This window comes from Schistocerca gregaria, chromosome 2 (genome assembly GCF_023897955.1).
Source record: "Schistocerca gregaria isolate iqSchGreg1 chromosome 2, iqSchGreg1.2, whole genome shotgun sequence".
Taxonomy (NCBI): Eukaryota; Metazoa; Arthropoda; class Insecta; order Orthoptera; family Acrididae; genus Schistocerca; species Schistocerca gregaria.
Window position 1 is genome coordinate 489,970,701 of NC_064921.1, and position 14,402 is coordinate 489,985,102.

The 14,402-nt window shown below is 41.1% G+C and overlaps 1 protein-coding gene across 1 annotated transcript; it reads right to left on the reverse strand.

The window, feature by feature from the left end:
• Window positions 1-578: 578 nt before the first annotated feature.
• On the reverse strand, window positions 579-5,215 carry LOC126327806 (larval cuticle protein 1-like). The gene is made up of 3 exons (XM_049995918.1): window positions 5,133-5,215; window positions 2,858-2,955; window positions 579-838 (listed from the first exon to the last, which is right to left on the reverse strand). Exons 1-3 carry the CDS (start codon window positions 5,148-5,150, stop codon window positions 637-639), a joined length of 318 nt encoding a protein of 105 aa, XP_049851875.1. The 5' UTR covers window positions 5,151-5,215; the 3' UTR covers window positions 579-636.
• Window positions 5,216-14,402: the final 9,187 nt, after the last annotated feature.

Below are 14,402 nucleotides of genomic sequence, written 5' to 3' on the forward strand. Positions count from 1 at the left end.
GAATGTTATGTACAATATGTGTGGATCACTACAGAATACAAAATGAGATGTCCGAGTTTGCAACTACCGATTGGAAATCTGTATTTGAACCATTTCTTTCAGTTTCTCATCCAGTTAGATTAAGTTTCTGTTCGTGCTTCGCGTAATTTTCTGCTAGCTTTGCAAGTGACCTTCCAGCGCGACAGAGCCCTTTGTATAGGATGCCATTCTCATCTTATTCAGTTATCTGCCAGTAATGCTTTACTATTGACCACGTCTTGTTTCTAAAGTAGACATGGTGAATACTGGGACTTGCTGTAGAAGTTTCTGTACCTTGCAAATCATCAACACGAACAATAAGAGGAGGTTCTAGGAGAAGTAAAGCTGTGAGGAAGTCGTGAGGAGTAACTCGATAGCTCGCTCAGTAAAAGTATTTGCACGCAAAAGGCAAAAGGTCCCAGGCTCAAGTCCTGGTCCGGCAAAAAGTTTTAATCTGTCAGGAAGTTTCGAGTCGGAGCACTCTCCACTGTGGGCTGAAAGTTCATTCCAGATGCAATACATATCTGGGTGCTGAGGTGTAAGTGAATATTGACAGAAAATATTTATAAAATTAAATATTTATTATAGAAGCATTGTTACAACGCATTTGTCGTTTGTTCAAGCGGTCGGGGCGACGGGGATGGCGTCTCCGGTGGCGACGAAGCCGAACTCGTCGGCCTTGTACTTGATGTCGACGGGCTTGCCCTCGGGGCTGGTGTACTGGTACTGGCCGCTCCTGACCAGCACGTGGTCCTTGCCGTCAGGGGTGGGCTTCAGCTCGCCGTGCTCCACCACCGAGATGCCGTTGGCCGTCTGGTACCTGTGGACATAGACAGTGGGTATATTGTGGAAAAACACCGATGAATCACAACTCAATCGGTGCTGATTATTGGGATTAAAGTCATGGAATGCATCCAGTAATTCGAAATTAAGCATGTGGCCCCAACATAAATGGTGCACCGTTTATCATATGTGGATTGTTCCTCACGAGAGAACATCTACCGCTGGTGCGGTTGATATTGTTGAAAGGTCTGACAAAACTTTTCTGATTTAGGCATCCTGTTGTGGTGATTGTGGGAACAATCTAAAGTAAACAACAGTTATGATGTAAACTAGCAGTGGATAAGGCTGTAGATGGACGCTACATCATGATGCTTTTGTAATGCAAGATCACTTTATAAAAGAGGCATATGATATTGTTGAGACCACAGTAGACAATAACTAGGGATGGGTTTCGCTCTAATTGTCGCAGTTCGTGCCGTAGTAAGACATATGACTATAATGAAAGACTATATCGGCTAGCATAAAACATAAGACATCTCACGTTCTCGAGTTAACATGGATCGTGTATCGACACTGACGTGATACCCGAGAATAACTGAAGTAGCATCTTTGCAATAGATTTGTTCTATAGCGTAGCCAGAAAGTCCCTTCAAACCTAAATTAAATTCGTGTAGCAGTGTAAGAGAGTAACAGATTTAAGATTTGAACGTTCCAACCTTATCATTGATATGGTAACAGTGCTCACGTGAACTGCATCGTGACTGCCGCGTAACTGCTACTTGAGTGTCATATGACTACCTTGGGAGGAAAAAAAGTGTGTGCTTTCACTAGTTCATTGTTCGCCTCAACCGTTTTTATGAATAAGAGTGGCAGATATCAGCGACTTCACTTTGGAGGTGTGCTTAGTGATAAATATGTGAGTCCATGAACGGAAGCTCAACAACGAAAATATGGCACGTGTGATAAATTTCGTGAACGGTTGGATAAGGAGCCACTAAGTCATCAGACTTTAGTCACAAGGGGGAAGAAAGTTTTTAGACTCGGAAGTGTTTTGGATGTCCCCCGCTGATCGTCCACCAACCCTAAGGGGAACGTAAGCTGAAGTTAGTGCATCAGAGATGCGTTCACTCTTCAAGTCGACCAGAAACTTGCTGCGGAACTTGGAATTGAAAGGAGCACAATGCAATTCCACTTAAAAATGGATTTAACTACAAAAGAGGAAGAGGAAGATGGTATGGAAGCCTGTCAAACTGTCCAGGGGGTAATAGTGATGCATACAGGGACGCTTTGGACAAATAATTGTATTGCTAAACTGACAATGAAATAATTGCTTGTATAAGGAATTTTCTGGCGACCCTCTCTTTAATGTTCTCCGTGCATTTGTCACTTTAATTTTCTGCGAAAACCCGAGTTTTCGACAATATCCATTATCTTCAAATTATTGAAATGGCTCTGAGCTCTACGGGACTTAGCATCTGAGGTCATTAGTCCCCTAGACTTAGAACTACTTAAAACTAAATAACCTAAGGACATCACACACATCCATGCCGGAGGCAGGATTCGAACCTGCGACCGTAGCAGTAGCGCGGTTCCAGACTATAGCGCCTATAACCGCTCGGTCACAGCGGCCGGCATCATTTTCATCGTCAAGAATGCAGATGATTGTCGAAGACGAAAGAAGTAATGTAAGTACTCTGATGTAACTGATGCAGTCGTGTTTATTACGCCCATAGACTAATATTGGTGCCAACGATGAAACGTCACTTGCAGCCATGCTTGCAGCGTCTTTCTTTTCGTCTTTAGCGTCAATGTTATCTCTGACCTGTGTCATTTCATTCCTTCATCGTATGTTTCTAACTTATAATAAAAATTAAATAAGATTTATAAGCTGAACACTGTTATTTGTCGATGTATGAACTGGTAGCAGGCGTCTCTACAGTGAAAGTCGGAGAACTGTGGGTAAGATGAATTGGTATCTAGCAGACAGTCAAACACTCACACACATTAGGAACATAGGCTTTCCGATACAGACACACACGAGCGTGTCGATACTTACGAGAGAGAGTACTGGCCATGCTCGTCGCGGACCTCCTGGCGGGACACGACCTCGATGGGTTTGTCTGCCAGCACTGCTGTCACGGCCACGGCCAAACACTGCGAAACGAAAAGGACACACTCATAGTCACCGATGCACAGCCTTTAAATTTCTCTCGCTTTCATAATTCTGAGGCTTGTTATACTAACCTTCGAATAGATAACATACCCCACTGAAAAACGGGTCTGAACGCCCTTCGTAAACAGTAGCAGATATGATTCGACATGGGACATTTGCAACCACAAATACAAACAGTCAAAAGAAAAGAAGGTTACTTATTTCTCCCAAATACTTTTCACGAAATAAATGAGAAAAATACTAGAACTATAGGAATCCATACGGAGGCTCATCAACATTCATTCTCTCGATGTGTCAGTCAAGAATAGAATAGGAAAATATAGAAACTATAGTGGCGACAGGTGTACGCTCCGGCACACTCTGAGATGTAGCTTTGTGGTATACAGATTAGATGTAGAAGTAGGTAGGAAAACGGCCAAAGGAAATACTTTAAAATAAACAAGAAACAGCTAAAAACAAGAAAAATAAAAAGTAAACTCAGACTACCAGTTTAAAGGTCCTCAGCCGGCGCTGGTGTTTTATTACTTATTGTTTCGTTCTCCTGCGGCAATGATCTCGCCATCCTGTAACTGGCTAGGTTCGAAAATGACCAAGTCCAGAGAAGCAATACAATGTCCAAACCAACGTTCAGCTTGATGGCAGATTGATTTCACTTATTTCGTCACAATCTGTTAACGTATCATGACCATTTTCTCTGTGGAGTGGCAGTTGGAGCTTTAGGGAACTTCTGATGACTGCAGTGATTACATGAGGTCATGTTGTTCCTGTCTCTCATAGAGACTTAATTTTACTCGAATAGCAAAAATAAACAATCCTTGTCACAATGTACGAATACCTACAGTAAGTAAGGTTAGATAAGGAAAATGTTAACTCATTAAAATGTCATGAAAGCCCGGGCCTAGAACCAAAACTACTCTCTTTCGAATTTGAGCCATAGTTCCCACTCAGTTGGTAACGTACGTGAAAAATGCAAGGGATTTCACTTTCATGTGAAGGGAGTTCACACTTGAAAGACCACACACAAGTGAAATTTAGAGTTAGTTGTTGGCTTCAGCTGACAGAATTTCCAGAGGCGGTGCTGCGGAGGATCGTCAAGCTGCTGAGATTGTGGATAATAAGTGACCATTGTGTGTGACAGACCGCCATCGCAGGTGCAAAAATCGAGGAACAAGTCAGCGACGTGCTCATCGCAGTTGTGGACTGCCGCAGAATGACAGCATCAGAATTACTCTTACATCCACTGACCTAACAGTTCACAGATCAGAGTGTGGAAGAAAAGGAAGGGTGAGGCGGTAATCAAAACAAGAAACGCCTAGAAGGGTTATTTAGTTGTTAAGCACTGTATTTAGGTTAATGAGTAACAAAATATATCAAAATAATGAAGCCAAGATAAACCACTTAATTCTCTATGTTTAGAAGGATGTTGTATAAGCAATTAAAAACCTTTTATATCTAGGAATCAAAATCATATGAGAGAACACAAGCAAATAATACTTTAGATATGAACATAGACGTAAAAATTTTATTCAACAAAGGAAATTTACTACTGTGAAACACTAATGTTGAACAAATGATAACAATTTGAAAACTGTATGTCTGAAATTCAAAGCCGTATGAAATTTTTTTTGAACAAGGGAAAAACATAAGAAGAAATTTGAAATATTAGGCATATTTCAGTAGAGGATATGGGCGAAACAGTGAAAGAAAAGGTGTTAGAGTAGACGAGAAGAATATCTGTGGAGAACGATCACCAAACGAAGTCTCGGTTCTCGGACATTATGCGTCGTCACGTGAACGAAACCTAGAAACGTGTTAAATTTTGGGTTACAGATAGGAAAAAACCAGACGCCTAAACGACGAGTTTATGAAGCTCGATGTAGTTCTCTACTTCCGTTAATGTTTCGACTGCGTGAGACAAGGACAGCTTTAAACTTACGCAGATAAATACAAGTGCAAGGTCAGTATCGTTCATCAGTTACCTAATCTCAGATTAATAACAAAATGTTTCTTAAATTTTTTCACTTTTTTTTAAATTTCGATGGAAAGTTTCAAAGGAAATTACCTAAACGAGTTTCTACGTTTGTACTTAAAACATGACAAAAAAAATATTTCCATGAAAGTGTGGACAAGAAAAGCTCGATGGGAGCCCGCTACTTACAATCAGAGCGATCTTCATAGTGCTGGGAGGATTCACGGCTGTGCTGGTCCAAGCGACTGCTGTATCTCCAACCTCTGCAGCACCCTTTAAATACCTGAGCAGAAGGCCATTGAGCACCTGTTGACTACGCCCTTCCCTTGTTACCAAAGATGTTTTTCCGGCCATTGGTTATCCCTTTCGGTGAAGCGTACGTACTGCAATAGCAGGAACCTTGCTAGATCTTGTCCTCTTGTTCGCATATTCCCTTAAAAGTAATGCCTTTAAGAAAGAGAAACAACCGTTTAATATCTGATTAAAGATTAGTGACGAACATCTGGAGCACGTCGCAGAGTGCAAATATTAAGGAGTAATGCTATAAATAAGAAGCGATATGAAAAGGAATGATAACGTATAATATGGTAGATTTAGATTTGTTGGAAGGATTCTGGTGAAATGTGGTGGAGCTCTCAAGGACATCGAACACAAGACACTAGTGCAACCAACACTAGAATATTGGTCCAGCGTTTAAGCCCGTATCAAGCAGGAATGACAAAAGACATCGAAAGAATTCGTAGACGACCTGCTAAGATGGTGGGAATTCTTGGAAGAAAGCTACGAAGCTCTTACGATACGATACTTTTTTTTCCCTTTATCAATAAGCGAACGACATAGAAGAGAAAATTGTTAATAAGGGTATCCTTCTCTATGCATTTCGCAGTGGCTTGTGGAGTTTTTCTGTAGTTGTAGATTTAGAAGTTTGAAACTCGAAACCTTTATATTCTGATGTCATTAAATGAATGTCACTACCAAAGTTTCTTGTTCCTGTCACTATCCTGGCGTCATCTAATTATCTTGCCGGTTTAACGCTCCTTTGCGGCTCGTCAGAGTGCAACAATGTCATGTTTTCATCTTTAATCGCACCGTCATCTCTCACTCACACCGTATGAATGCTATCACTTTTAAACTTATTCACTATTCATTTCCTTGGCCCTTAAAACTAATGTAGATCCGTTTTTCTGATACCGACTATTAGCAGGGTAAAGAACTACGTTGTTGAAGGGCAACATACAGAGCATATCACTGCACCATCTCTACCACTACATATTTCAACTTCATCATGATATTGATTTTTGTCGGCTGTAATAGACGTAGTTCCATCTTCATTCCTACTACTTGAATAATTGTGAGGCACTGTTCTTAGAAACATGTTTCTGTAACTATGTGTTTTAAGTACTCCGTTTTATAGGAAGGAAAACTGGGTAATGGAGGAAACATAAATTGACAACATTATGAATGTTGAAAGAAACACACGTAACAAGAAGTGCGAGACGGTTAACAGAGAAAGATATCTGTAGGAAACGTCTACCACATTCAGGCGGATATTAATAGCGCTGGGCACTATTGTGTGAACCATCGACTTCGTGAACTAACGCCATTTGCTCAATCCCTCTTGCATCTCCTGTTCATAAAGTCTGCAACTTGTCATTCGATGTTAGTAGCTGCAGTTTTATGTTTATCCCGAATTAGCGTTTTCGATGAGTTCACTTTCAAATTAAACGAATGTCGATGTCCATATAAAATAGGAATATTTAGAACAAGCTAACTAATACAACACAGATTGACAATTTAATTTATTCTCTTTTATAGCAAATAAGTCACTTCACATACAAAAAACGACAGAAAATAAAGTTTGTAATCGAACATTACGTTATGTTGGTAAAATTTTGTTACTGAATTTCATTAGTTATATGTTCCATATTTCATAGCCACTTCATTTGTCATTCTGTCCAGTGTGATATATTAAGTTTCAAGCAGTTTGTTATGTCCCCAGATAACTTTTTACAAAAGGATATTTTAAAACATTCGATTTGGAAGAAATTTAAAACATTTCCTGTTTTCTACAACAAAAAAATGGTTCAAATGGCTCTGGGCACTATGGGACGTACCTTCTAAGGTCATTAGTCCCATAGAACTACTTAAACCTAACTAACCTAAGGACATCACACACATCCATGCCCGAGGCAGGATTCGAACCTGCGACAATAGCGGTCGCGCGAGTCCAGACTGTAGCGCCTAGAACCGCTCGGCCACTCTGCTCGGCTTTTGTACAACAGAGTGCACCATATACTGTCAGTACCAGCACACATATACCTTTAAGTCTTGTACTCAGCTATATTAATTCAAAATCTCATAATTCAGTTCACTGAGCCATGCAGAATGCACTCATATTCATATTCTTTGTACTTACATTCACTTCTTTTTTTATGATGTGACAACTCTTCCTTTAGCCACATTGAATATATGGGTATGTTGATGACTTATAAATTACATTCATCTTTTTCTTCCATATAGTTAACATCTTGCAAATCAACATAACAAATAAGTTATATTGAATTTTTTTTCGTCTCTTGAAATTCAGAATAATTTAGAGTCCAAGAACAGGGCATTGCGTATGCCCCAGCTCAAAAGTGCCAGTGTTCACAACTCCAGCGTTCTGTGGAGCTTCAGCCTGTTGTTCAAATCGTTAAACAGAAGCACTATAATAGTTAGGATACAATATATGCCGAGATTGATTGGAGTTTAAATCATCGTATCATTTCTTTCGACAATCACTATTCGAGCACGTACAAACGGTTGAAATATACGAACTCAACGTCGGTAGAACTACTACTACGACAAGCGTTTCACGATTTTTCAATGGCTGAACTAAATGGTATGTTTTTCTAAGTTCTTACATGCGGTCTATACGAGCGAGTGGATGTGCCTTCCAGTATCGGTTGCTCCCAGTTTAATATTCGTTCTTTAACTGCGGTAGGTCTTTTCGTCTGTTACGCTAACAAGAACACATTGGTAGCTCGTTGGTGGCGTATTACCTTACTGTATGGTTAGCTGTACTATGTGTTGGATCGAATCTCACTGCAGCCTTTTTATTTTATTATGTCGCAAATATTTCATGCTTTACTTTCTTTTTGTTATTAAATTATATTTTCCTTTTTTTACTTTTTGCAATATTTCTTCAGTAAATAACTAATTGTGGTTTATGAATTTTATATCTAAAAATAATTTTTGTGGAGAGGTAATATTTATCTGACCTCCCACAACAATAAAAATAATCGTCCTTGGAACGTGATATTCATCTGCCCTTCGACGGAAGTACGAGTGATCTTCCTTCGAGGGTGATATTTATCTGACCTCCCATAAAACTACAAGTAATATAGTAGCAAGTAGATTTGTGTTTTGAAATTAATATTGTTGGCGTAATAAACATGTAGAACTTTTACAGAAAAATTAAATAAAATAAAATGAAGAGTAGGCTACGTATAGCTTCAATATTTTGTCCGCCTGCCATTGGCATCAACAACGGGTTGGATCTTTCGAGGCATAGAATTTACAAGTCTATGGAGAAAGTTCTCATCCATGACAATTCTCTCGCATGAAGAATGGAGCAAAGTCCATAGGGCATTCACAACTACCGGAGGAGGGTCTATGGGATTGAGATCAGGTGACTTTCGAGGCCACGGAAAGCACTGAATAATTTCCTCCCTCCTTTGAAACCAGCTCTGAATCCTAGTGCTATTGAGTGATGGATGAATATCATGTTGGTAAGTGACACGTGCTTCAGAGCATCAAAGTCAAGCTCCAGGGTTGATTACATTTCAAGCAAACGTTCATAGCAAGCTGAACTGAACTTGCCTTGGATGCGTTCTAAGGTTCCTGCACCCACGTAAGGCACCCAGCCCCAGGATTTCACATTCATGCACCCGCTTCTACCGCGTGTGGCCGCCAAGCCCGCGTCACATCGTTTCCCATGTGTGCGGTAAACGAGTGCAGGGCCTCTGCTCGTGCACTCAGTTGTGAACTCGTTGGAGAAGAGGACTTTTCTCCAATCAACATCTTCCCAGGAACTTACAATTGCTAGTCTATCCATGACTTCTTCGTCAGACAACGATTCTTTGATAAGAACACGACGAGACCTGATTCCACGGTCCCTTAATCTTCTGAGGGTAGATCTCGATGAGCCTGGGAAATGTGAAACTCTCCTTAGTTCATGAATGATTTACAAAGGAGCATTCTGGGCCGCCCTGATCTATTCTTCGTCTTGTCTCCGTGTAGAGACACGTAGTCTTCCAGGTGTTGGACACCTCGTTACCTCACCATTCTCTCTCAATCGTCTAATCTTTCTTCTTGCATTAATACCATAACGACACAGTTTCCAAAGAGAGCAATTATTCACTAACGAACATTCACATCAGCCATTTTGAAGCAGATCTATGACGTATGCCAATCAACTGATACGTTTCTCTTGGCTGAAAACTGTAGAGACACCAGGTGGCGGTCGAGGTAATTAAGAATAAGTACATCGATTTTCAATATTTTTACTATGACCATTTGTCTGTGTGTTTACAGATTAGACTATTATAAAATGGAATTTTTTGAAAGAATATGGAACCAAGGCAAGCCTACAACTGCACAATTTGTAGTGAATTAAGCTTTAAAATATTACCTGCAGAGGTCTAAATAATAATAATAATAATAAAAAATGACAACTGACTGAAGGTAAATTGGCAAGCTCGTTCTTTACGTCCGTAAACCGTCAGTCTATCCACTCGCCCATTGAAACAGATGAAACAGATATGAAACTCTTCTCGCCGTAGTAACTCTACAGCCTTGGAGTTCATATACACACGTCAAAAAAAATTTTTCATCACCTCGGCTCCGAGAGTTCCGGAATCTGTACAGAAAACTGGAATGTAGATCACCATAAACATCAAATGGTTCATATGGCTCAAACACTATGGGACTTAACAACTGATGTCATCAGTTCTCTAGACTTAGAACTACTTAAACCTAACTAACCTAAGAACATCACACACATCCATGACCGAGGCAGGATTCGAACCTGCGACCGTAGCAGAGGCGCAGTTCCGGACTGAAGCGCCTAGAACAGCTCGTCCACAGTGGCCGGCCATAAACATCACTTCCGCCCTTTTTATTGCACATGAAAACCACACATTGCATGTTGTACCATCATACAGCGAGACCTCCAGAGTTGGTGGTCCAGACTGCTGTACACACCGGTACCTCTAACACCCAGTAGCACGTCCTCTTTCATTGATGCATACCTGTATTCGTCGTGGCGTACGATGCACAAGTTCATCAAGGCACTTTTAGTCAAGATTGTCCCACTCCTCCACGGCGATTCGGCGTAGATCCATCAGAGTGTTCGGTGTGTCACGTCGTCCATAAACAGACCTTTTCAGTCTATCCCAGGCGTGAACGATACGGTTCATGCGTGGAGAATATGCTAGCCACTCTAGTGGAGAAATGTAGTTATCCTGAAGGAAATCGTTCACAATATGTGCACGACGGGGACGCGCATTGTCGTCCATGAATAAGAATGCCTCGCCAGTATGCTACCGATATGGTTGCACTATCGGTCAGAGCATGGCATTCACGTATCGTACAGCCGTTACGGCGCCTTCCATGACTACCAGCGGCATAAGTCTGCCCCACATACTGCCACCCCAAAACGTCAGGGAACCTCCATCTCGCTGCATTCGCTGAACAGCGTGTCTAAGGCGTTCAGCCTGACCCGGTTGCCTCCAAACACGTCTCCGACGATTTTGTTTAAGGCATATGCGATACTCATCGGCGAAGAGAACGTGATGCCAATCCTGAGCGTTCCATTCGGCATGTTGTTGGACCCATCTGTGCTGCGCTACATGGTGTCGTGGTTGCAAAGATGGACCTCACCAATGGACTTGGGAATGAAGTTGGGGCATCATGGAGTCTATTGCGCACAGTTTGAGTCGCAACACGACGTCCTGTGGCTGCACGAAAAGCGTTATTCCACATGGTGGCTTTGCTGTCAGCCGCACGGAATGGTCGCTCGTTTGAGGCGTCCTGTCACATACTGCGCGGCCCCTCCCGCCGGAGGTTCGAGTCCTCCCTCGGGCTTGGATGTGTGTAACGTTCTTAGCGTAAGTTAGTTTAATTATTGTGTAAGTCTGGGGTCCGATGACCTAAGCAATTTGGTCCCTTAGGAATTCACACACATTTGAATATTTTCGTTTCTGTCAGGGTTCCTCCTTACTATAATCCGTAGGTAGCTGTCATCCATTGCAGTAGTAGCCATTAGGCGGCCTGAGCGAGGCAGATCATCCACAGTTCCTGTCCCTCTATATCGCCTCCATGTCCGAACAAGTTCGCCTTGGTTCACTCCGAGACGCCTGGACACTTCCCTTATTGAGAGCACTTCCTGGCACAAAGTAACAATGCGGACGCGATCGAACCGCGGTATGGACCGTCTAGGTGTGGTTGAACTACAGACAACACGAACTGTGTACCTCCTTCCTGGTGAAATGGCTGGATCTGATCGGCTGTCGGATCCCCTGCGTCCAATATGCGCTGCTCATGCATGGTTGTATACATCTTTGGACGGTTTTAGTGACATCCCTGAACAGTCGAAGGGACTGTGTCTGTGATACAATATCCACAGTCAACGTCTATCTTCAGGAGTTCTGTGAACCGGGGTCATGCAAAACTTTTTTTTTTGTGTGTGTGTTTCAACCGCTTCTACTGTAAGTAGGCTGTTTAGGTTTTTATATTGGTAACGCCACGTAGCGCTCGCTCTGTATGAAAATCACTGGCTGTGCTGTGTGCAGTCTGTGGCTAGTTTGCATTGTTGTCTGCCATTTTAGTGTCGGGCAGCTGGATGTTAACAGCGCGTAGCGTTGCGCAGTTGGAGGTGAGCCGCCAGCAGTGGTGGATGTGGGCAGAGAAATGGCGGAGTTTTGAAATTTGTAAGACTGTATATCATGAACTGCTATATATATTATGACTTTTGAACACTAGTGAGATAAATACATTGTTTGTTCTCTATCAAGATCTTTCATTTCCTAACTATGCCTATCAGTAGTTAGTGCCTTCAGTAGTTTGAATCTTTTATTTAGCTGGCAGTAGTGGCGCTCGCTGTATTGCAGTAGTTCGAGTAACGAAGATTTTTGGTGAGGTAAGTGATTTGTGAAAGGTATAGATTAATGTTAGTCAGGGCCATTCTTTTGTAGGGATTATTGAAAGTCAGATTGCGTTGCGCTAAAAATATTGTGTGTCAGTTTAAACACAGTCATGTATAATTGTTCAAAGGGGACGTTTCATACTACGTGCTCGAATAATAATTATTTTCGAAAGAAATCATACGATGTGTAAAACCGCAATGAATCTCGACATATGCTATATCCTAACTATAATATTTCTTCTATTTGACGGTTTAAACACCAAACTGAAGCTCCGCAGACTGCTACAGTTGTGGACACTTGGCACCCCTGAATTTGGTCATGCGCAATGTAATATTCTTGGACTCTTAACTTATTCTGTCCGGGCAATGCTTTTGCCTCTCATTGTACATACTGAACAACATTGGGGATAGGCTACAACCCTCTCTCACACCCTTCTTTGCCGCTACTTCCCTTTCATGCCCCTCGGCCATTATAACTACCGCCTGGTTTCTGTACTAATTGTTCAAAGGGGTCGTTTCATATGGCGACCCTTAGCCGAGGATACCTCACTGGAATCTTCTGATTTTTTCTTGTAGTTTGTGCAATTAGTGCAGCCTTCGTTTATTGCTAGCGCGTAATTGTAGAGAGAATTTCCTTTGTAGTTGTAGTTTTCATTCTTCTACAGTAAAACAGTTGTGGCATGCATGTAGATTTGCACCAAGTATTTCGCAGCTGCGCTTGCGATTAACGAGATATTATTTTCAATGTCATGTTAATGTGTTTTCTTGTTTTGCTCTTCAAATTGTGTTTTTCTGTGTTGTCGTGTGAAATATTGTGACAATAATGGCGTGTGAAAAGCGTAATACTAGGCTCCAAAGTAAACTGAGAAATGACAGTGAAGACGAAAGCAGTGTGTTAGCGCCGCCGAGTAATGAATTAACTAATGTTCAAAGTAGTAATTTGGTAATTGTGCATAGGGAAACAGAGCGGGCTGCAAATAATGGTGTAGGTAGTGAAACAATTAGTGAACAGGGAAGCATTATCGATCGATCGGTCGGCAACAGCTCGCCTCACGAATCCGAAATGACAGAACACAATATTGCAAATACTGTAGACTTAGGTTTTGGGTCCTCACCGTTTTATCAAATGAGTCAAGACACATTTTCTGCTTGTCAATGTTGTCGGTGAAAATGCACTGCCAAAAAGCGTAGAGAAACAGATTCCAGACACTAATACATTATTATTGCAATTAATGCAACAAATGGAGCAAAATCAGATACAAACACAGCAAAAGCTTCAAACGTTAGACACAATGGAACAAAATCAGAGACAAACACAGCGAAAGCTTCAAAAGTTAGACAGAATGGAACAAAATCAGAGACAAACACAACAAAAGCTTCAAAAGTAAGACAGCATGCTTGAACAAACACGTGAAGATTTAACTACTGAGTTACATTAAATCGAATCGAAATGTCATATAGTCTGTAATTACGTAAAAACACAAATTTGTGAGCATTTTCAAACTATTTTTTCGTGGCATGAAAATGCATTACAGAATCACGAAGCACCCATAAAAGAACTGCAAACTACTGTTCATGAAAATCATGAGACCTTGCAAACTAAAATTGACTCAGTTGCATCTACCGGTTCGGTTACGCAACTTGCAAAAACTCAGGAAAACTTAAAGGACACAGTAGATACTCTGATAATTGGTTCAGAAAGACACATGAAGGAAATTAGTTCATTATCAGAGAAAGTAGTTGAACTTTCGGATCAGCTAAATAACTTATCTACAAAGGTAGATGATGAACTGAATGACACAAGACCCGTAGCCTTCACTGACACAGAAGAGTATGAACAAATTAGAAAATTCAAACAAAATCAAAATCAAATCAATACACAGTACAAAAGAGAAATCCGGGAAGTACAAGATCAGTTGACGCAGGTAATACAAGAATTACATATTTCAGAGGACACTCGCGCTCCAATACGGGAAGAGGGACATAGAAATACGGAACAGCCACAAAATAATAACATGAGACACTTCGGAAATTATGAAAGAAATTGGCAAGGAACACCGAATTTTGAAATGGAACAGCCGAAACGAAGTAACAATGACCGATATGCGACTTGCCGTCATGATGATTTTGACTATAAGCTGTTCATTACTACACGTAAATTCAAAACATTTAAGAATTCTGGCAACGACATTCATCCACAAGCGTGGCTTCATCAATTCTCCCATTGTTTTCCTCTCAACTTGTCATTAGAGCACAGATTAGAATTTATGTGT